Source organism: Clarias gariepinus, chromosome 12 (genome assembly GCF_024256425.1).
Source record: "Clarias gariepinus isolate MV-2021 ecotype Netherlands chromosome 12, CGAR_prim_01v2, whole genome shotgun sequence".
NCBI lineage: Eukaryota > Metazoa > Chordata > Actinopteri > Siluriformes > Clariidae > Clarias > Clarias gariepinus.
The window spans coordinates 13,346,478-13,369,596 of NC_071111.1; the positions used below are offsets into that span (position 1 = coordinate 13,346,478).

The 23,119-nt window shown below is 38.1% G+C and overlaps 2 protein-coding genes across 2 annotated transcripts in view; one reads left to right on the forward strand and one right to left on the reverse strand.

The window, feature by feature from the left end:
- Window positions 1–9,606, forward strand: part of cfap54 (cilia and flagella associated protein 54) — a 29,770-nt gene extending 20,164 nt beyond the window's left edge. The window contains exons 52-69 of the mRNA XM_053508692.1: window positions 653–804; window positions 882–1,017; window positions 1,394–1,550; window positions 1,828–1,988; window positions 2,112–2,258; window positions 2,344–2,470; window positions 2,691–2,846; window positions 3,818–3,926; window positions 4,079–4,184; window positions 4,784–4,855; window positions 4,952–5,078; window positions 5,267–5,419; window positions 5,893–6,062; window positions 7,355–7,459; window positions 7,610–7,716; window positions 8,111–8,279; window positions 9,181–9,264; window positions 9,367–9,606. Of these exons, the coding sequence (XP_053364667.1) occupies window positions 653–804; window positions 882–1,017; window positions 1,394–1,550; window positions 1,828–1,988; window positions 2,112–2,258; window positions 2,344–2,470; window positions 2,691–2,846; window positions 3,818–3,926; window positions 4,079–4,184; window positions 4,784–4,855; window positions 4,952–5,078; window positions 5,267–5,419; window positions 5,893–6,062; window positions 7,355–7,459; window positions 7,610–7,716; window positions 8,111–8,279; window positions 9,181–9,264; window positions 9,367–9,486 (2,358 nt within the window). The 3' untranslated portion in view covers window positions 9,487–9,606. The remainder of the gene's footprint in view (window positions 1–652; window positions 805–881; window positions 1,018–1,393; window positions 1,551–1,827; window positions 1,989–2,111; window positions 2,259–2,343; window positions 2,471–2,690; window positions 2,847–3,817; window positions 3,927–4,078; window positions 4,185–4,783; window positions 4,856–4,951; window positions 5,079–5,266; window positions 5,420–5,892; window positions 6,063–7,354; window positions 7,460–7,609; window positions 7,717–8,110; window positions 8,280–9,180; window positions 9,265–9,366) is intronic.
- Window positions 9,607–10,670: 1,064 nt separating this feature from the next.
- Window positions 10,671–18,335, reverse strand: rint1 (RAD50 interactor 1). The gene is made up of 13 exons (XM_053508236.1): window positions 18,112–18,335; window positions 16,669–16,910; window positions 16,375–16,548; window positions 15,529–15,669; window positions 15,143–15,299; window positions 14,086–14,196; window positions 13,770–13,995; window positions 13,544–13,681; window positions 13,064–13,263; window positions 12,751–12,968; window positions 12,395–12,575; window positions 11,377–11,495; window positions 10,671–11,243 (listed from the first exon to the last, which is right to left on the reverse strand). The coding sequence occupies exons 1-13, from the start codon at window positions 18,322–18,324 to the stop codon at window positions 11,027–11,029; spliced, it is 2,337 nt and encodes a 778-aa protein (XP_053364211.1). The 5' UTR covers window positions 18,325–18,335; the 3' UTR covers window positions 10,671–11,026.
- Window positions 18,336–23,119: the final 4,784 nt, after the last annotated feature.

Here is a 23,119-nt window from a genome sequence, read left to right on the forward strand (position 1 = left end):
AATAAAAAAAACACAGATTAGCCTTTGCTCCCTAAGTGCATCAGTGAGCCTTGGGCGCCCATCACAGGTAGGTCCTGACCACTGCAGTCTTGGAACATCCCGCAAGAGCTGCAGACTTGGAGTTTGTCTGACTTAGTCAAGTAGCGATCACAATTTGCTCCTTGTCAGAGTCACTCAAATTCTTACATTTAGCCATTGTTTTTGTACATCAACACATTGTCTAATATTTACCACCTACTTCCAGGTGGCATTGTAACAAGATATCATAACTGTGGCTACTGTACCTAGGGCTGAATTGTGACCACTAGATGACTGGGTCAGAGCTACTTTAGTTAATATTGCTGAAAAGGTTAATGCTGGTTGTGAAAGAATGGTGTCAGAACACACAGGTCATTACTGTGTTGGTGGCTAACTTACACATTACTGTGCTGGTGGTCCCTTACCTTACTCGATGTTAGGCGGGTGGTCATTATGTTATGGCTGATGGATGTCTAGTCCCAACTTTTGATGTCAATTTATTTTTGAAAATATTGTACTACAGTATACTGCACAAAACATTAAGGGAACACTTGGGTCCTGGTTTGACTTGAACCTTAAACCTTGTATTTTTGGGGTATACTGTATGTCTTTATGGCTCTGTGTACTTCTGCAGGCTCAGATACTCAAAGTGGTCTTGAACCAGCTCAACTCTGAGCTCTTTGAACTTCAGCACATCTATACAGACCCTGAGGAGCTGGAATTAGCTGTGGAGATCAGACTACTACTCTCTAGTGTCAACCTGCTGCAGGGGAAAGTTGCTTCCAGGTGAAACCATTAAAAAAGTTTAGGTACCGGTATTTATATGTGTGCTTTATGATCATCATGTGGTTCCTCTGCTGCAGTGCGGATCAGGCGGCATCTGCTCTCAGGTTACTGCAAGACTCTCCGTTGCTCCAGAATGACACTAATCATCAACTGCCCATTAGATGCCCATCTTCTGTGCTTAAGCAGTCCAGTATCATAACCAAACATGAACAGGTAATGTAAAAACAAATACAGTTTAATTGCTGCTCCCTTGTAATCTTGGTCTGGGCCCGCTTCCCCAGTTTTCTTAAATGGCTGCTACTTTGTTTTGCATGACACTTGCTCTAACAGATAATGATAGTAGGTATTGCAAGCTTTATACCTGATATTTACTAAATAAACATTTTTTTACATTTGATGTTATACTGTATTTGCCATTTAAGTGTTCGTGTAAATCAAATACGTGATTGTTTTCTTTTTTCTTAACTAAAAGGGTGTGTTCCTCACAAACTCACTCTAACTTAGTAATTCTCATACAGCACTGTTGTCATTTCAATCATTTCAAGGAAAACTGTAACCTGTTCTTAATAGTTTTGTTATTCCTGTATAGCTGCATGAGGCAGAGGCAGATACCAGGCCTCAGCTACTGGACATGCCCTCTGAAGTGGGAGCTTTAGAGCGTATCGATCGCTCACTATGGCTGCGCTGCACACTGGCTTTGCTCCGAAGCCTCACTGCTCACATCCCTGGCACTGTCATCTACCCAGGTCAGCAGGAAATCCTAAAAGTATGGAACTGTATGGCCCAATTCTATAGGTATTATGTAAGTATGGAATGTTATGGCCCAGTTCTATAGGAGTGTAGCGCGATCATACAGTGATGTAACAAAGAGATACTAGACAGATGAATCTTGCCCTCAAGATACTGTATAATCTGACAAACATGGTAAATTATTTAGTCCCAAAACACCAGCGAGTCACTACTTGACCACACACTGCAGGCATTAGATGTGAAGAGATCACACAGATGTGTGTGCGCATGCAGGTGTGGACAGCAGTGTGGAGGCAGACAGATTGATCAGACAAGGCCTAGCTGATGCTGAAGCTTGGGGAGACCCGGACACTCAGGCTCTGCTGCTCCTTCAGGGGGTTACGCTGAACACACACTGTGGGAGGGCGCCGGAGGAGAGCGTCTCTATGCTGCAGGCTTGTCACTCTTCCACTATATTCTACTGATTAATGAAGCCCCTATGTACAGTATAATCGTTATATGTTTTTTATATGTGTCGAACAGCAGTTAAGTGAAATATTCTATGTTTCTGAGTTTAGGAGGCAGTTAGTCTGCTGTCTGGACGAAATACCCTTTCTCTACATGCCGGTCTGTCCCTTGTTAAGGCCACTCTGCTGCTGAGTGAACTGAGGGGATCAGATGGTCAAGCACTTTACAAGACCACTCAGAAGCTACTGCAGCAGCAGGTCAGTCATCATTTACTGACCCTCATGTACAGTAACGTTTAACATCTGCAACCTTTGGAGTTTCCATTTTTTGTTGTATTTCTAGCTGAAAACACTAGGGGAGTGTGTTATGCAGAAGGCAGGGGAAGGTCTGGGGCCACTCTCCACTCCAGGTTGGAAGAACATTTATTATCCACAGCTCACTCTACTGGCCAAGACAACCATGCACTTGGGTAAACTCTTTTATAATATATTCTCCTGAGACCTGAGCTATAGCATTATTTTGTTTTTCTTTCATTTTGTAAATAGATGCAAATACTATTCATAGGAAATAGAGAAATGTGTAATACCAGCACCAATATATTAATTTGACTACGTTTTACATACACTACTTCTTAATAGTTTACCTTTATAATCCATCATGGTGATTTCTGGATTGCTCCTGTATTGCAGGCTGGTGTTTGGCCCAGCAGGCCATGGTGAGCGACGATGAGCAACATAAGAATCTGTGCTTATTGGCTCAGGAGGAGCTTCATTCTGCACTCATCATCTCACAAGCCTCAGCTAGCAGGGACCCGCAGCTGGAGGCTAATATCCTGTACCTCAAAGGTAAGAGCACAGGTTATAAGGAGGGCTTGTAAACTGTGCATTTTTGTAGGGAATAACATACCTGGATGTGCACATAGTAAAATATAGAAATTTTATTTATTTTGAACAAAAACTTGCCATTGTGGTATGTATTACATGGTCTTATATTTACACTAAAATATTTTTTTGCAATTAAATTATCAGACTGCAAGTAATGTGCACAAACATATGACTCATTTATGGCATTATATTTGGACCTTATTCTTGTGCAAAAAAATCAGCTTGACATGTATTTTCTCTTGCTTCATGGCTCTCACAAGTTTGTTCATGCTGTTTTAACACAGCATGCATGTGATCACTGTGATGGGCATAGAGTGTCACATGTGACACAAAACCTGCCAATCACAGACTCACTCACTTCTTCCCTTTTATACAGTACATACCTTATACTGCTTATCCAGTATAGGATCATGGGAGACCTGGAGCCTATCCCAGGGGCCCTGGGGGATGCGTGGGGTACACCTGAACTGGGTGCCAATTCATTGCAGGACACACAAGCACCCACACACTCACACACACTAAGGGGAATTTGAAAATGTTAGTTTGGTTTTTATCAGCATTCGGAACAGTTATTTAGCTTTTTGAACTCCATATATAAAAACATAATCATGCCTTTTTATTTACCTGAAGAACAATATCATGGTAAAAATATATGCATATCACTTCACAACACCTCACTTTATGTTAATACATTATCACAGAATAGGAAACTCAGTTTTGACCAAGACATCATATGGAATCTTCTAATTCCAAGGCGAGGTTGGGGTGGTGTGATGTGATGTAACCTCACACAAAGCAGATGCATGACCTCTCATACCAAACAAATTTTTCAATACTTTTATTAAAAGAATATTGTAAATCTTAGCTGGTATAAGCATTGTGGCGTACAGTAAGTCTGTCGTTAATTATGTCTGTACTGTATGTGCCTGTAGGAACTGTGGAAAAGATCCTGTTGTCCATAGGCACACTCAGACACCAGACAGTGGTGGAAACCTTCCTGGAAAGCATCACACTGGCCCATTCTCATAGCCACAGTCTAAAGTGAGTAACTAGTGCGGGAAAAATTATTCATTATTATTCAGCACTATTCAAGATGTATTACTGCCATTAATTGATATTAATTAATTAGTTAATTAACATAGGCTGCAGGACATTTTATGTAGTTCTGTATCTGTGTGTTTGTTTTCTGTCAGGTTGATCCACATGTGCTATATGGAGATGGCTCTGATTTATCTGCAGCAGTGGCAGAGTACCCTCGCTGACCATGCAGAACCTCGACCACCTGTTGAATCAGACGAGGTGATGATGATAATCAGTGGTGGCTGGTTCAAAAAACATTTTTGGGGGGGCGCAAACAAAACTAAACTTAATAATCGCCATAAGCGATACATTAATAATAGCCATAAGAAGTGCTGAAAAAGTGTAAGCTTGGCCGCAATCACTTGACTGCTGCTTAATAAGATGATCAGGTCGATCTGGTCCAGCTTGTTTTCTTTCTTCGTCCGATCGCCTTGCGAAGGGGTTTTTTAGCAAAGAAATGTACAGAATTTTCTCTCATATTTAACTCATTGAGAATGGTCCAATCACATGAGCCCAAATATTTAAAAACAGTATTGATTCGCTAAGAACAAAAGTGGGCGGGTTCAGGCCGCACAGTGCTACGCCCCAAGGATGATTTGAAAAAATTGTAAATAAATAATATTAAGAGACACAGCTGAATATTGTGACTAAATTACTATTTCATTATTAAAATAAATAATTATTATGTTAAATAATTACAGGTTGAAGTCCTAGCATGTCCTTGCTTTTGGTCTTTACTGACATTAATATCAGTAAAGAAATGCACTATATTTGTATTTTGCATATCATGAACTATGTATGTGCGTTTTTGTGCGTAGGGTTCAGACCGGACTCATGTGGTGCACACTGACTTACTTCTTTTCTGGGTTTGTCTGAAAGCTGCTGCAAAGGTGAGACACCCTAAAACATGTAATGTAATACACCTTGTTGTAATGACACCCTGATTGCTTTTATATTTAGGTCTACGATTATTTCATGTTTTATAGACATTGGAAGTTCTCACAAATCATGGCCAGTTGTGTGGCATTACTACAGCAACAGAAGGCCCAATTCCTCTTATATCTCTGAAAGCTCTTGCTGATTTTGCCTTGAATGATCTACTCAGTCCTTGTGGTAAGTACTCATGTTCAGTCATCTCGTATTTTCTTCATGTGATATTGTCACACTGTCATGTACCATAGCAGAACCATCTTTATGTGTACGGATTTACTGTAAAAAAGTTTTTAATATTCACTTTATTTAAAATCTGGATATGTATCACTGAGATGTGTGTGTGTTTATGTGGTTTTGTTAAACATCAGGTGGGATAGAGGAGCCCATGAAAGTTCACCCCAGGTCTGTTCCAGATGTGGACAGTGAGCTAAAAGTCAAAAGATGCCATGAGATCACCTGGGTGCACCTCTCTCGCTACTATAAATACCTTCTCAATCTGAGGCACATCTCCACACAACGAAGTACAGTACTTCAGTCCACATGTTTTAGCCTTATCTCTTTTGGGTTCTATTTCTATTGTCTGACGATTGTGTCCGAGGGTTGTGATAAGTATTTGCTTTTCACTAAAATCAAGGGTTTAAATGCATTTCCTGTTTGAGCCTATATAGTTAGACTCACATTTCTAGGGATTTTGTTGGTCAAAGGCTTTTTTGGGAGGAGTGAGAGTTTATTGTGGAAGCCACACATACTAAGGAATAGTAATTCTATTTGGTTTATTAATTTTTTTAATCCTTTTGTTTAACAAATAAATGAAATAAACAATACTTTATAATTCTAATTTGTTACTGTAGCAGTGATCAATATGAACAAGAATTTGTAACAGAAACAAAAAAAAATGGTTTGACTCCCAACCATCCATAATTCAGTACAAGTGTTTAATGCATATGATAAGTTATGTTAGACCACTATTCTATAGTCTGTGTGTTTTGTGCAGTGGCAGGCCAGAGTGTGGAGGAGTTTATGTCTCCAGCTGGTGATTCGACTTTAACTCTTAAACTCACTCAGTTACACACCTTCTTTAGTGATCACCTAGCAACTTACAAAGAGCAGTGTGTTATACCTGATCCTCCATCTGCCCTCATACTGGAGCCCCAGACTATACAGGTATATACAGACTGAGATGTGCTGACCATCTGTTGTCATTTGAAAATGAAATGTTTGTTTTTTTAAGCATAGTTAGAAGTTTAATATATACTAGTATATGGCCACATCATTGAGGGTGTTTAAGTTCAGTCTTAAAACTCACGTTTTCTCTGGTATTTAAACCAACACGAGATGTTGATTTTACATATTGTTTTTGATTAGATATGCATGTGATTTTAATTATCTTCCTCTATTATTATTTCATAAAATGTTGTAATTTTTAGTATTATCTTGTTTTTATTTTATATTTATTTCATTGGTTTACTATATAATTTTATTATTTATGTGAAGCACTTTGGGGCATTCTTGTTGTTAAAGTGCTATACAAATAAAGATGAGTTGAGTTGAGTTGATAGCGGTTTAACGGTTAGGTTTATTCCAGTTCATACCATTTAAAACAGGACATGCGGTGACATCACATGAGTGATTACAGTCTAGCTTAAACTAGCGCTATGGGATTTCTCTCCATTCATTTGGTTCATTAAAATTAAAGAAACAAAATGTCTCTAAGGACTTGTTTAAAAATATTTATGTCAATTCACAGATAGAGAATTTGTAACATTTTAAAAAGTCAGGTTAACAAGTTTATTTCAAATCTCTTAAGGGAATAAAGGGAAGTAAACGAAAAAAACAACAACAGCTAGAGTCCATGGTTAGACTCTTTATCAGACTAATATGCTTAAACATCAGCCAATGCTGATTATTAATAATTATTTAAAAAAAATAGGTCAGATCAAAACTATGCCTTAAGTTTTCCTTATAAAACAATTGTTTGCACTATTTGCTTTAGATTGTGTTGCTACTTTTTTAAATAATGTAGCACCTAGATACATGGATGTAGGTCTTTTTTGTTTAAAGAAAGAAAGGTAGGTGCCTTTTTGTGCATTCCTTATGTTCAGGAAATCGTCTTCACTTTGCAACTGTTTACAAATTAAATTTATAATAAATTTTAAAAAATCATATATTTTTGCCCAAACCATGTCTTTTGTGCACCTTCACACCCCTACTAAATAGTTTTTAAATAGCCACATCTGTTTTATAGTTTATCTACAAAAATGGAACACTGTGCACAACGCAGGACCACCGCAGCATAACATCTCCGCTCATAACATTTGCTGTAGTTTAAAACCATACAAGTATACAGTGTGCTTCAGATTTATTGCCACTCGGTACTAATGGGTAAAAAGGTCCTATTCATACACTGACAATAACTAATTCTAGCTATTTATCACCCACATGTTTGTCATCCGCAGCAAAAGATGTCAGATCTGTATCCGTGGGCTACACTGAATACACACCAGCTCTGCATTCAGTGGCATCAACCCACCCTGGCCGGCTCTGGACTAGCAACCGAAAAGGTACAACACCTAATACTACAGGAATAAAGTGACTACCTTAACTCACCTGTAGTAAATTTCACAAACAATAATTAAAATGAATTTATAAGGCATAACAGATGGACTATGGAAAAACAGCATAGACAACATTCTGATGCTCTTTGTCTACAGATAATGCTGGTCTTTGCACTGAAAAAAGCACTGATGTCTGACACACAGCCTAACATGCCGGCTGCCACTGACATAGAGGCTGGACACAGACTTATCTGTACAGACAGGTTAGTTTACCAGCCTCTACAAAGGTTTTGTAACAACAAGGCCATTTTTGTTGTTATTTTCGCTGTTATTTTAAGCTAATTTTTCAAATGCCGCAAGTAACTCAAACTATAGCGTTTCTGGTGGCGAGAAAAAAAGTGCTGATATTTAAAATAGCTAAACTTTTATTATAACTTGTAATTTTGGCTGCATAAAAAATAATAATAAATTCATTGCCCTCACCTACAGTATATAATGGAGTTCAGGTCACTTTCCCTTAGAAATAAGTGAAACAGGCCACACCATGGGAGAACATGATTTAGAGAATTTCTGTTGCCTTAAAATTTTCACTTGCAAGGTTTGAATGTATAGTTTTGCTTCCCCTTCCAACACACACACTTACACACACACTTTTAGTCTGAAAGCCCTCCATGCCCAGCTGATCTCAGTGTGTGTGGAAGCTGAGATGGATTCGACTGTGTCTGCCTCTACAACACCCAGCATGACCGTCTCTCTCAGCTGCATACAGAAGAGTGAACATGGCAGCAAGAGCCCTGTTAAAGACAGCACCAGCACACAGAAACAGGTGAATGACATAATTCCAGCCATGTGCTTTATTCGTAATAAGCACATTTACCAGACCATTATTCCTAATCAAATACGAGCCATGGCTACTAGTGATTGGAAAGATAAAGATCATTGAATTAAACAGGCGGTATTAAGTAGAGCTTACACTTGCCTTGTGTGGAGACCTGCACCCAGATTTTCAATAAGATACAGGAAACCTGGGGTAGAGAGTTATAAAACTACCAACACAATGAGAAATAATAAGATGAGAGATTTGAATAAAAATAGAGTAAACAATTTAAACAACAGCAACAATAAATGTTCATGTTTTTTTTTTTTTTTTAGAAATTATTTGCTTTACTGTATCTTTCATAGAACCCATGAAATGACACTATTTTATTTATTTATTTATAATTTTTTTGTTCAATGATGATGAAATAATGATAATGAAAGTGATTGTCTGAGTAGAACACACACTGAGGGATATTATTTAACATTAATGAAATTAAATGGGATATGGGGAAAGGCCTATGCAATGATCTGTCAAAATGTGTTGATTAAATCATCTGTAGTTTTAATGGGAAGTAAAAACAAGACTTTTTTGGGGGCGCATTTTTCTCAACCCACAGTTAAGCATGTTGACAATCAATAGTTGATATATTATTAATTTCCAAATTAAAAAAGGTATGCGAGAAAAATGAATGAAGCCCAAAATGTTTAAACAAACTGAATGTTTTTTTTTTTTTTTTTTTAGCATTGAGCATTAGGGCCACCATTAAAGCAACTAATAATAACGTATGCACGCTTACTCGGGTGTCACAAATACTCATTCTTTCTTAGCTAAATATGGGACAATGCATCGAACAAAAGTGATGGTTTTATTTTGCTTGTAGTCAGTAATACTTATTTGCTTTTATCAGATTCTGCTGGAGAAAACCAGGCATATCTGTACTGAGCTAAGAAACCTGCTGCAACCTGATTTAAAGGGAAATCCTATCACAGAGGTAGGCACCATGAAGATCTTCCACATGCTACCACCCTTCACATATTATTGGACTCAGCGGAGTGCAGCTTCGCTCTGATGTTTGTGCTTTTGTGTTTGGCAGATACCTTTTGAGCCGAGTGTTCAGATCTTGTGTGACCTGGAGCGCTGTTTTAATTATGCATCAGGAGCCACTTTGGAGGACAGAGCACTAAATGACTGGCTCTTCTCTCTTCTTATTTGAACCTTTAACCATGTAGCTGTCCTAAAGGAATTCTCCAGTAGTTCTCGAACTAATATCTAGCTACTGGATTGGTATCATGTGTCTGATATTTATATACTCTATATAAACAAATTTCTATACACTGGGAAAAAGGAAAACCTGTTTGTGTTTTTGTAATAAAAATCAACTGATCGTAGCAGTTCTTATTATGTGGCAAATACAACCGCAGACGAACAACAAGATATAATTTTTTCATTATGTCATTATTTACTGTATTTAACAGAAGTGAAGCCAAAAAGAAAAAAAAAACATGTGGGCAATACTAAGTACCCCCTTACTGCTTCCAGGATTTAAGAAGGTAAGTTGCAGCCAGGTGATGCTAATCATCAGCCCTGGATTAACTGATCATCAGCAGGTGTGCAGACCTCCATAAAAGCAGACATTTTGGCAGTTTGCTGGGCTGAAGCATTCAGGTGTGTGTTAACACATTATAAAGGCACAAGCAATGGTCTTGATTATAAACAATTTTAAACAGTGGAAACCATTCATCTTCCCAGGAAAAAAAAAAAAAAAAAGTTACATCTCAGACTCTACAGGCCTCACTGAGAATGTTAAAGTCTATGAAAGCACAATTAGAAGGACAAAGCCTCTTCTGTCCAAACAAAAAAACATGGAAGCACAACTGAGGTTCACAAAACCGCATCTGAACAACTTACAAGGCTTCAATGTCCTATGGACAGATTAGACCAAAGTGGAGTTGTGTGGCCTTAAAGTCCAGCACTATGTTTGTTAAAAACAAAACAGCATTTCCATAGAAACACCTCATTCACACTGTCAAGCATGGTGGTGGAGGGTTGATGATTTGGGCTTGATTTTGAAACCACAGGACCTTGGTGCCCACCTTGCAGTCATTGAGCCAACCATGAACGCCTCGGTATACCAGAGTATTCTAGAGGCAAATGCGAGACTGTCAGCTAAAGCTTGGTTGAAAATGGGTTATGCACACTAGTAAATCTACATCAGAATGACTATAAAATAAAATAATCAAGTTTTTAGAATGGCCTAATCAAAGTCAAGACCTCATAAAATTATAGAGGAAACAAACACTTCAAGTTAATGCTGCTAAAAGTGGAGCTACAATTTTCTGTATAGTTGTTTATCTGCTTTTATTATATTTTTACACAAAAACATGGAATCAAACTAACTTTTAAACATGCCTATATGCAGTATAAAAAAAATCCAAGATATTGGATATTACATAATATACTCTAGCATTCAATGTTATGTTTCTAAGGCCAAATAAATAGGATATTATTCACAACCACTGTGCATTTATTGGTGGTTCAAAAGATTACACGTTACAGGTTATTTGAATCGCTTAAAACAGCAATCTCAACATTTCCAACATTTTTTTAAATGATTAGGCTAGGTGGAAAGATGGAAAGATTTATTTTGTAGTTTATGTAAACATGTAGAAAGCAGGCAAGGATGTTGTTTGACCAGCTGCTTGTCTTAGTTTTAAAAGGTCACTGATGCTAGTGATTTAGTCAGAATTCATCCTTTAGTGGTTAAGCCAGGCAGAGCGCAGATTCAGGAGGATCTGTGCATCACTAGGGGCCAGTTTATATACCCCCAGCTCATTCAGAGCTGACTCAGGCGTGGGTTCCTGGGGTCTCAGGGAGGCCTCTTCTTCTCGTTCCTCCCCCTGCTTCAACACGTCACAAAGCAACAGAGCCGGGCCGACCTTAAGGTTCAGAATGATGCAGGATTCTTTCACACTGGCACAAAGACAGACAACAAAGGATTTATATGAGAAGCCTTCAGTAAAACTACTTGATACAAACTAAAAAAGACCATCAATTGCTGTCATTTGAAACAATTGAATTTCCTACATATTTCTGCCATACTTACTGTTTGAAGAAGTTCTCAGGTCTCTTGCAGTAGTGTCCAAACAATGGAAACAAGTTTCTGGTCATGTCAAACTGGAGTTGTGCAGCACCACCTTCATTAAAGTGGTTATACAGAATTACCTGTGAACACAAAAAAACAATGAGTACATTACATGAGGTAATGATTAGTTTCTTAAGTATATTTTTGCTGAATGGCTTGGCCAAATATTTGAAATATAGTTACGAATACATGGCTGGTGTTATCTTTCTAATTTTACAGTGAATGAGACCAGAAACATGGTGAATGAGACCAGAACCATGACCAGAAACAAATGATTGTCTTCAATATTCTCTCTTGCCTCTTCATACAACAATAGCATACGCAGACAAACATTATTTCAGGCGTCTTCTCTGTTGTTTCAACAAGTACACAAATACAGCAGATACCGCTGTCACCTCTGATGTTGCTAGAAACTAAGAGCAGTTTACAGCTTCAACTGCATGACTACACCACACACATGCAGTACTGTGCAAAAGTCTTGAACTTAAGACATGAACCAGTGAGAAACAGGTGCAGATGACAGATGATCAGGCTGGTACAGTAATTAGTATACTGGTGATGCTGATTGCTGAGTGATTAGTACAGATAAGAGGGGAAATGAGGGTGCTGTTGAGGTTGTTGGATAAACAACCACTTTTTAAACTGTATATTTAGGCACTTTGCAGCTTCATGTCTTTAATTTAATCAACATCATTAAAATTAACTAACATAACTTAATTTCATTTAATATAAGGAAATGGGTGCCTTAAGGCTTTTGCACAGTAATCTCTACAATTCCTGAACTGAAAATTATTTTATAACTTGATTACATGTGATTCTGACACTGTATGATACATAATCATTTAAAATAAATAAAGACAGAAAAAATGCAGAGCCACTTTCTTCTTCTACTACTACTAGACACAAGCCTAATAGGATTGTGGGTCATTTTTTGAAAGTATTTTACTTGAGATAATCAGCTCTATGATTTTAAACTGACATCCTGATAGAGGAGGAGGTCTAGCCTCTCGGCCAAGCCCTGCCAAAACATCTGGAACAGAGGTAAGCACAACATCTGCTGCAGCTGGAGCAGGTGATCCCTCAGGCACAGCAGCATGGGACATGCAGAGCTGGACAGTGACATGGTAGCCTGGTCAGACTGTGATGGCAAAGAGATCCACCTACAACAAACACAAATTACATTTTGTAATTATCTGCTAGACATTTATATAATTTTAATCTTGACAGTTATCAGATCATGTGCCTCTCTCATGCCTCCACAGACAGATTTGTTATATATTAAATAATTCATGTACAGTTAAGGCCCATATGTTTCAGCTGTATGGTGTACAGTACCTGTCTCGGCAGTAAGGCTGGGCCTTCTCCTTCACGTCTCTCATAACTGCATCTAGTAAACGGCCCAACATGTCTCCTTTAAGTCTCTCAAGTAGTGCAAGCAGTCCTTCAAATAGGGAGTCCTCCAGGGAGGCCAGGCGCCCACACTCTGTAGCCCCGAGAGCCCCCAGCACCTCCTCTCCGACTGACACGGCTGCCTGCTGCAGCTGTAGGAAGAACTGAAGAAAACGAAGAAATGTGAAGAAGTTTTACTTTCCTATTCCTTACTCTATTAGAGAGATTTATTTCTCATTTTTCGAAAATAGGTACTGACCACATTGTCGCCCCAGTCACTCAGAACCATAGATATGTAGTTGGCAGCATTCAGGATTGCACAATAGCGGGCACCCAGTGGCTGTCGAGACTCTTCCTTCATGACTTGGTTGAGACGGATGCGAAAATCATCCACCAGCTCTCTTTGGAGAGCGAGGAAGCTAAGCTGAGCTCGAGAGCTTGGCAGGGAACGATATCGATCTGGGAAGGAAAGATGCGTAAGATATACCGATATTTCAGATTAAAAAAAAAAAAAGCGAGATCCAAATATCCTATCAAAAGAGGTTAGGATGAGAACCTAAATAATAAAACAGAGAATTATCAGTACAGAGATACCTGTACTGTTTAACTAATAGACCTTAAATATTTTTGTTCTTCTTTTAGGGTTTCACAGTGTGTGGTATAATAATACATTCTGAATTGATGAACCATACTAAAACTAGAATAAGTTTATATGTTAATAACAATTAAAGGTTTGTACCTGTGATGACAAGCAATAAGGTCATAAATGTCTCTGCACAGTCTGGGGCTTTAAGCTCATCCATATCAGTGATGTCTTTGTACTGAGAGCTCCAGGCCCCTTCTGCAGACAACATGGCATCCACCTTCTCCAGTGCCACTAAACATCAACACACATATGAATTACATTTTTTAACTCCTGCCATTATTTAAATACCCTAAGCATGCTAAGTTTTCAGATGTCTGACTTTTTCTCTCAACACTGAGCCACTTCTGAAAGATGTTCTCCTCTAGCAGTATGTGCAGGGCTCCAGGGTAGTTGTTTGGGTAGCCGTGTGTGGAGCGCAGCTCCTTCTCAAACTGCAGCACCTCGTCCACCAGATGGCAGAAGAGAGCATCATCATACAGCAGCCTAGGGGCATCCTGGGCCAGTTTCTCATACACCAGTGTAAGAAGCCCTCTGCACAGCTCCACCTAATGAACACAGGAGAGACTCCACATGTATCTGACCCTTGCAGAGTAACATGCTGGTCGCTGAAACATGATGCATTTGACTTTTCTTACCTTCGCATTAACTTTGGCACCAGCACGGTCAAAAATGGGCTGAATTTTCTCCTCCATGAAATTTGAATTGTGCCCCATCCACATGAGGACCTGAGTCAGGTACCACTCAGGCTGTAAGGAGACAGAGGACTACAGTTAATATTTCTTTGCATAATGTCTGTCTTTTCTCTTCTTTAGCTTAAGATGGTTTTCAATCCAAGTCATATGGCTAACACAGGTGATGTAAGGTGATTGAAATTGTGGTAATCATTCTCTCTCTGTGTAATTTCCATTATAATAAAAATTTATATATATTAAAGCTTTTGTGTCCTTTACCTTATAAATAAAGCCATAATAGACCAATTAGAAATATACAATGGTCTGCAAAGGATTTGGGCGCTTTGTAGGAGCATTATGGTCATTTGTGTCTCCCGCATACTCCGTGTATTTACTGTAAACTATTGCGTTGATTGGCTCTGTTGAGTATAGTCATGCCCACTAAAACTGCTCATAAAATCCCATCTACTCAACATTTGGTTTAATTTATTGTGCAGATTTGTCTTCAGGAAAATACTGAGAGACTGGAAAAGTTTCATTAAATTCTGTCAAGCCAGTTTGCCATGATGCTGTGACAAAATTGCCTGGACAGACATCCAGACATGTGGAAATACAGACAGAATTTTCTTTGTATGAAACTTCAAGATATCATTGAAATAGCGAGTTCTGACCAATGTACAGATAAAACTTTTCTCTTATTTACAGAGATGAGCCACACTTCTCTGTGCAATGTTTCAAATTTAGGTCTTTTTCTAAATAACTAAATCCTGACAAATATGTTCTCCACAACTTTATCTTAGACTGTTTAATCAGGTTAATACATAGGCGCTGTAGTAGGGTAATTACCCTATAATATTTTGCTCATCAGATATGATCTATTGAAAATCCTGTAGCTCTTTTCATAATTTCACAAATTAAAACTTTATGAGTCATTACATTCTGGTTTACAAATGCAAAATGATATTACATACCTAATCATATTATGGGCTCATATTATAGCTTTAATAGGGTACATTCTGACCTTGCTTAGAGAGTTGGTCTGCCGGTTCCCAGTGAAGTGATACCTAAACCTCTTACTGAGGGGCTGCAGCATGATCTGAGTGGGAAGTGAGAGTGGTGTGGTCTGAGACAAGCCAGGGTGCGTGGGCAGCTCTTTATTCTCTGATATAAGGTCATCACTGTAGTTGGTTAAAGCCAAACAAGGATGACAATTTCTGATCATCTATAATATTTTAACAATAGTTTTACACTGGCTACAATTTTATCATACACAATCAAATGATTAAGCAGTTATTATTATTTTTCATAGATAAATGTCTCTGGTTGCGAAAGTGTGTGAACCTCTTGTCTGGGAAAATAAGCTAATAACCAGAAATCTTGTGCATGTGTGTGTAGCACAGAGGATACGATGTCTGCAAAGAAATGAGCTGAGAACCGAGCAATTCCAATTGGCTGTTGAGCTCTTGAGCGTTGGCCAGTGGAGTGAGAGACTGAACTGGAGGAGACACTATTGGCCAGTGCAGTTGTATCAGCACCTCCTCAAAATCACTGCAATTAAGAAAGGTAAAGCAGAGAGTTAGGAGATCCAACGCTAAATCAAAAATAAGAACTGGCTCACACAACAAATCACAGTTTTGTAGTTATAGCTCTGCTGAACAATCACAGTGACTCAAGTAAACCTGACTGAACCCCTGTGAAACCTAACACCATGTTCAGCTTCATCAGTTAAGCTAAGCCTTTTCTTTAAGCAGGTCATAGCAGCTACAATCCTAACAAAAAAGCTCAGTCCACTGTTTCTTTACAACAATCAACAAAACAAAAACTCATACTCTGATTAACGTACAATGATTCCTGTATTGTCATCAAACTACTAAAAACTTGATCTGAAGTCTGATCACTTGGTTTGTGTTTGTAAACATCATTGCATGGTATTTACTAAATGTGCTATTGTACGTAATAGAATGAGACATGAAATTTAATTTGCTAGTAAAATACATTACTATTGGCTAAATAAAAGAAAGAGTTACATGAATCTTGTCCTTGTGTAATAAAGCTTTTTAACACAACACATCAAGTCTGTGTTCCCACCAAAAAGTTTGAAAGATTTGGATGTGGCTGAGTGTTGATGCTTTTTTGTGTGTGGCAGATACTGGGCCATTTTGTGTGCCATTGCAAATCAGCATCGATGCCACAAGGTGAACTTTTTTTAGAAATGAAATCTGCTTTGAAAACAAATTTGATGTTTGTTAATACCTTGAAAGTTTGTCTTTCAGGATCTTATGCCAGAAGTGCAGTGTTTCTCTGAGGAATGCTTGGAGGTGGGTGCAGCCTGACTCTTTAAGATTCATGTCTAATTTGGCCATGTTTTCTACGTCACTGATTGCCTCCCAGATGCTGTTAGTCATCAGGAACTGCTGAATATTGTCACTGTTTTAAACACAAACAAAGATAGCAAAAGATCACATCATGTAACCATGCAATTCAGATGGCTGAAAAAAATTTAATTTAAAACAGTACTGCGTGTGTGGACATATCTTGGGAACCAACCTGAGCTCTTCAATCCGAGATAAGACCTGAAGGTATTTCATGTGTCTCTCCAGTGTGTCTAGCTCTCCAAGGGTTTGTCCAAGACTGTCAGCCCAGCTCTGCGCTCCCTGGAGATGCTGTTGTAACATGTTGGACAGCACTCTCTCTCTCTGGAGTAAAGTCTCCAGTTTGGACCGGGACTCCTCCGCAGCAGCAAGTGCAGCTGATACACGCAAAGGCACTGAACTCGATACAGTCACCACCTACATGTACAGATGAGTGCCACCAATATTAAAGATGCATTACCTGAGAGCCAGCTGATATAAGCATTAGTGATACGATATGTAACAGGTTGTTTTCTGTATTAGGATTGGGTCAATTTTCACAAAATTCAATTCATTTTTATTTGTATAGCACTTTTAACAATTGTCACTGTCGCAAAGCAGCTTATTATTTAAGTTTGTATGGAATGTGAATGAATTAAAATGGTCAGATAGTCCCTGATTAGCAAGCTGAGAGCGACAGTGGCAAATAAAAACTCCCTGAGAAGGCAATAGGAAGCAACCTTGAGAGGAAACGGACTCAACAGGGAACCCATCCTCATTTGGGTGAAACAGAGAGCAGGAATTGATCTGCATTTATACTGTGTGTTAGGTGGCAGGTAGTTCAGCTATAACAATTCATGTTAACTGATGTTAATATCGAGTCAAGGTAGTTATTGGAGGCTCATGTAGACTTATGAAACACAATCAAGGCATAATTCATGACTTCATACTCATCTATAATTTCAGACAAATTCCCTAATATATTTAATTAGTAACTACAAGACGGCACATCTACAGTCCATGCTAATTCACTCTATTTCTCTCGAAATTGTGTGTTTCCACAAACTCATTATTAATGGGATATGTTCCCTGTTACCATAGACATGATATTGCAAAAAATATAAATGATAATGGACTTATTATTGTAGGTGACCACACACACTGTGATAGTAATGTGGCTTGCAGGCAAACTTAGGGTACGAGGCGGGGTAAACCCTGGATGGGGTCCAACTTCATCACAAAGCACACACACACACATGCTCATTCACACAATGGGAATTAAGCCTAGTCTGTAGCTATGTCTTTGGACGGTGGGAGGAAACTAGAGTACCCGGATGAAACCGCTCTAGTAACAGGGAGAACAAGGTGCGAATCAAACACGGACCCTGGAGGTGCAAGACAACAGTGCTAACAGTCTTAGGTTGGACAGCCCTAGCTTCATAGTTACTAACAATACTGTACAGAGCCAACATAGTGCACTAACTTGTAGATCAGTGCTGAGCAATACAATATGAATACAATCACTGGAATAAGCTCCTCTTTTTTTTAAAGAAGTTTTTATTATTATTAATTAAACTATAAAATACATGAACAACTGTTTCCCTACATGTGTGTTTGAATAACTGTGTATTGCTCTTACCTGCTCCTCTAACACTCTGTTCTCTGCTGTCAGTTTCTCAACAAGCCCCCTGACTTTCCTCAGTGATTTTAAATCATTACCAATTTCTCTCTCCACCACTTCACCCACATAATCCATGCAGCTTCCGTGCTCTGCTGCATTTTCACTTATTATCCTGGACATACAAACATCAATGTTATTACTGTTACTCTGCTCATTTGCGGGCGCCGCCATGTTTTTCCTCCTTACCGATCCACGTCATCAGCTGACAGGGAGTCCTAGCGCGCCCTCTGCTGGTCACGAGGCTTTAGTGTATTATTGCATTCATGACTCAAAGTTTTAGCCGCCATTTTTAGTCGTCTTCTACTGCAAAATTATTTCAACAGCCCACCTTAAAAATGTTTACCTACTTAAGTAACGCAAGTTCAATGTAAATTAAATAGCAGTTTGATAAAAAACAAATAATAAACCTGTTGGAAAAATCAGCCACCATTTCACTGCTAGAACAGGCTGAGGTGCTCAGTCTGCTAGTCTTGTCTTTATTATGGTGTAACTTATTTTAAGACTTCCATGTAACTTAATCAATAACTGTTTGAGATCACCCTATTTTTGTGTTATTATCTTTAATACAACTTGTCCATGGTTATGCATGGCGGGGATAGGTTGCCAACCCCCTCAAGGGACAGGGGGACCATGGGGTGTGGTGAATTTTTTTAATTATATTTTTATTTAAATTATTTATAACTGCTTGGTTTTAAGCCCTTACTCACACACACACACACACACACACATATAAAATATATATATATATATATATATATATATATATATATATATATATATATATATATACACACCACAAGTTTTCATCCGGTTTAGCTTGGACAAGTGTTTGGAAATAATAGTCTTTTTCAGAACATTGTATTTAAATTATATTTATTTATTTACTTGAAAATACAGTTTTTTTTGTATCCCAAGTGTAACCAAGTGTCTTTTTTTTTTTTTTTTAACTGCCAAAATTCAATGCAGAACCTTTTACAATATTAGGATACAAAACTGGCTTCCTCTGAGGTATTACACAAAATCCATTTTTGCTATTTACCTAAAAAAAAAAAAAGTAAAGTTGCAATCCTATTAATAAAAATGTTTTTAATTGTATTAAATGTAATATTTTATTAGAAATACACTATTGTTGTAACAATTTTTTTAAAATCCCAACAGGAAAAAATTCCTACTTGATGGTGTTGACACACATCTAATGGTGTTGGTGGGTCAGGTGTAGCTCAGTGGTTTAGGCATTGGACCACGGTTCGGAAGATCCCAGGTTCGTTAGGACTATCTGTCTTGTCTCTGCTAGCCAGCTAACTAGACCTCTTAGTTAGCTAGTTTAGCTTCTCTGTTAATTTATGTTGTAAGATTATGTTGCATGTTCACTGTGTACTAACTGTCTATGGTTGAAGTGACAATAAAGCCTACTTGAACTTGACCTTAAGGGTTCAAACCGCACAACCACCAAGTTGTCGCTGTTGATCCCTTGAGCAAGGCCCTTAACCCTCAACTGCTTAGATGTGTAATGAGATAATAAAAAAAAAAAAGTAAGTCGCTCTGGATAAGAGCGTCTGCCAAATGCTTAAATGTAAATGTAAATGTGTTGACTTGACGGTGTTGAGATCTATAAAAAAATAGACCCTGAACAAATTTCAGGGTAAAAAATAGTGTATGTATGTATATATATATATATATATATATATATATATATATATATATATAGTATATATATTATATATACTCAGCAAAAAAAGAAACGTCCCTTTTTCAGGACTGTGTATTTCAACAATAATGTAAAAATCCAAATAACTTTACAGATCTTCATTGTAAAGTGTTTAAACAATGTTTTCCATGCATGTTCAATTAACCATAATCAATTAATTAACATGCACCTGTGGAATGGTCGTTAAGACCTTAACAGCTTAGAGAAAGTAGGCATTTAAGGTCACAGTTCTAAAAACGCAGGACACTAAAGAGACTTGTCTACCGACTGTGAAAAACACCCAAGGAAAAAAGATGCCCAGGGTCCCTGCTCATCTGCGTGAACGTGCATTAGGCATGCTGCAGGGAGGCATGATGACTGCTGATGTGGCTAGGGCAATAAATCGCCATGTCCGCACTGTGAGACGCCTAAGACGGCGCTACAGGGAGACAGGAAGGACAGCTGATCATCCTCGCAGTGGAAGACCACGTGTAACAACACCTGCACAGGATCGGTACATCCGAATATCACACCTGCGTGACAGGTACAGGATGGCCACAACAACTGCCCAAATCACACCAGGAACACACAATCCCTCCATCAGTGCTCAGACTGTCCGCAATAGGCAGTCCATGAGGAGGAGATGCACTGCAGTACTTCAAGCAGCTGGTGGCCACACCAGAGACTGACTGGTACTTTTGATTTTGAGCCTCCCTTCATTGAAAGTAAAAACAGTTGAAACAGTTGACGTTTCTTTTTTTGCTGAGTATATATATATATATATATATATATATATATATATATAATATCTTTAATATTATCATATTATCATATGATTATCATATCAATATATAACATATAGCAATAAATTTAGCATTAAGTTTTTCTTTTTCTCAAGTGTGTATATATTTTTCTGGATAAAATGCAGTTTAGCAGTGCAATATAGTCATTGTGCAAATTATAAGGTGCTGATTGTTTTATATACAGCAAATATTGTGCAACATGTCTACCTACAGTGTAGGTAATGCTATGATGTGCAAAAAAGATAAAAGCAAAAATATAACAGGATTCCATAACAATTTACAGGATATATGTTTGTATATATGTTCTGTATATACAGTATACATACATTGAATAGACAAAAAAAAACCCACAAAATTATACAAAAAGAAAGCATGTAGAGTTAAATAGTGTATGTAGTGTAAGAGAGTATGTGGGCATGTCACAGGCAATCATCAGATTTTATGTCATAATATAAGCGTGTTACAGGCATACCTCAATAAATCTTAGCGTAGGCAGCATCATCATCAACTTTTACGTCCTACTGTCATTGTGTCACAGGCATTCCTCATTAAATATAACAGTAGGCAGCGTCATCTGCAACAAAAACGGAAATAAGCTCAGCTCTCACTCTCATCTCGCTCACTCATTGTCTAAACTGGTTTATCCTGTATTCAGGGTCACAGGGGGCCTGGCGCCTATCCCAGGAGGCTTAGGGCACGAGGCAGGATAGACCCTACACAGAGTGCCAGTCCATTGCAGGGCACATACCCTACATACACACACACACACAAACACACACTCACTCGTCTTCTATACTGCTTTTTCCTGTATTCAGGGTGCCTGGAGCCTATCCCAGGAGGCTTAGGGCACGATACTCACGCACCCATTCATACACTACGGGCAATTTGGGAATGCGAATGAGCCTAATATGCATGTCTCTGAACTGTGGGAGGAAACCAGAGTACCCAGAGGAAACCCACCATGCACTCAAAGATGGGAATTGACCCTGGTCGGGAATCGAACCCAGACCCTGGAGGTGCAAGACGACAGTGCTAACTACTACATCACTGTACCGCTCGCTACTGAAACTCTGGATATTTCTTTTTCTTTTTTTAACATTTATCTTTTTTCTTACACTTCACAATTATGTGGCACTTTAAAACCCCCATAAAATACATACATGTTTGTGGTTGCAACGTGATAAAATGTGGAAATGGCTATGTTTTGCATGGCATTTTGAATATTTTATATATGTACAGTATAGTATGTATTATTATAATTAAAATAGCCAAATTGTTTGCTACTAATTTTTTGCAAAATTGAGGTGACAATGTCACAATTCAAATATGCTAAGAAAGGTTCAGCGTCGCCATTTTTTGTGTGGCAGCTGATTGAAGTCAGACCATGCCATGTCTTAGACCATGTTGCTGTGTATTTTGACTGACATTGGGGTGTTTTATGTGTTGCATCTTTTGAGTGCTCAATTATTGAGATTTTAAATTGAGATGTGCGATAAGTGTGCTCTCAGTAGAGATCAGCTTCAATCTGTTTTTTCTGGATCAGTTGATGAAAGTCTCAATGCTACTTCTTGCTTAAAAGATGAGAGTAAGCACCACAGGAGACACCATGGGAGACGACACAGGAGCACAAGCTCACTGGAAAGCTTTTTACTTTAACTATGCTAAGGTTATTACACTATTATTTAATTACCCTGGATATACAGTATAATTATACCAAATGTTATGTAAGCTAACAATATAGGAAGTTAACAAACATTAAGTGTTAATGTCCTATTTATAACATACATAATATTATACTCATAAAGAGATAAAAACTGCATACCTTAGTCTTTTGTCCCTTTCTTTTTTTTTTTAAACTGGACACCTAATGGCTTTGACATTTTCTTATTTATATAATTATTTTAATTTGATGATCATCAGGACATTACACACCCCCAATTAATGGTCAAGATTGTGTCATTTCACCTGGGTGTAGACTGTTTATATATGTACTATTCTTAAAAATTTTACCCAAAACATACAAATTAAATATGCTTGTGAAAATATACAGTATATTTTTATAGCATAATGAATGATCTGCAGTTTATTTGGTAGCTCGTCATAGTGCGGTTCATTCTACTAATTGCATTTCTTTATAAAGTTAGATGTGTGCTTTTTCCTTCTCTTCTCACAGTTAGGCTCCTGTGGGGAGACCTCAGGTTTTGTCCCGTCTTGTAGTCTATTAGGTTTTTAAGGGGCACAAAATATCTAGTGGCACTTGCGCTCCCAAAACCATCCCAATAGGTTGAAGACTTACTGTAAATTGCCCTAACTGCGAATGCGCACATTCATGATCTCCTGTGATTGACCGGTTTTCCATTCGAGGTGTGTTCCCACCCCACCAAAGACCCAGTGTTCCCAGAATAGGCACTGCAAAGCAGGTAGTGAAAACGAATAAACAAATTCATAAAGTTTCCATTTACTTATATGTACCAGC

Excerpts from the sequence above, each read along its gene's own strand:
- rint1 (XM_053508236.1), bottom strand. The coding sequence starts at position 18,324 with ATGGCGGCGCCCGCAAATGAGCAGAGTAACAGTAATAACATTGATGTT. Across the intron at positions 16,911-18,111 it reads ACAGAGTGTTAGAGGAGCAG|GTGGTGACTGTATCGAGTTC; the intron begins GTAAGAGCAATA and ends CTGTACATGTAG. Across the intron at positions 12,969-13,063 it reads GTGACTGGGGCGACAATGTG|TTCTTCCTACAGCTGCAGCA; the intron begins GTCAGTACCTAT and ends CGTTTTCTTCAG.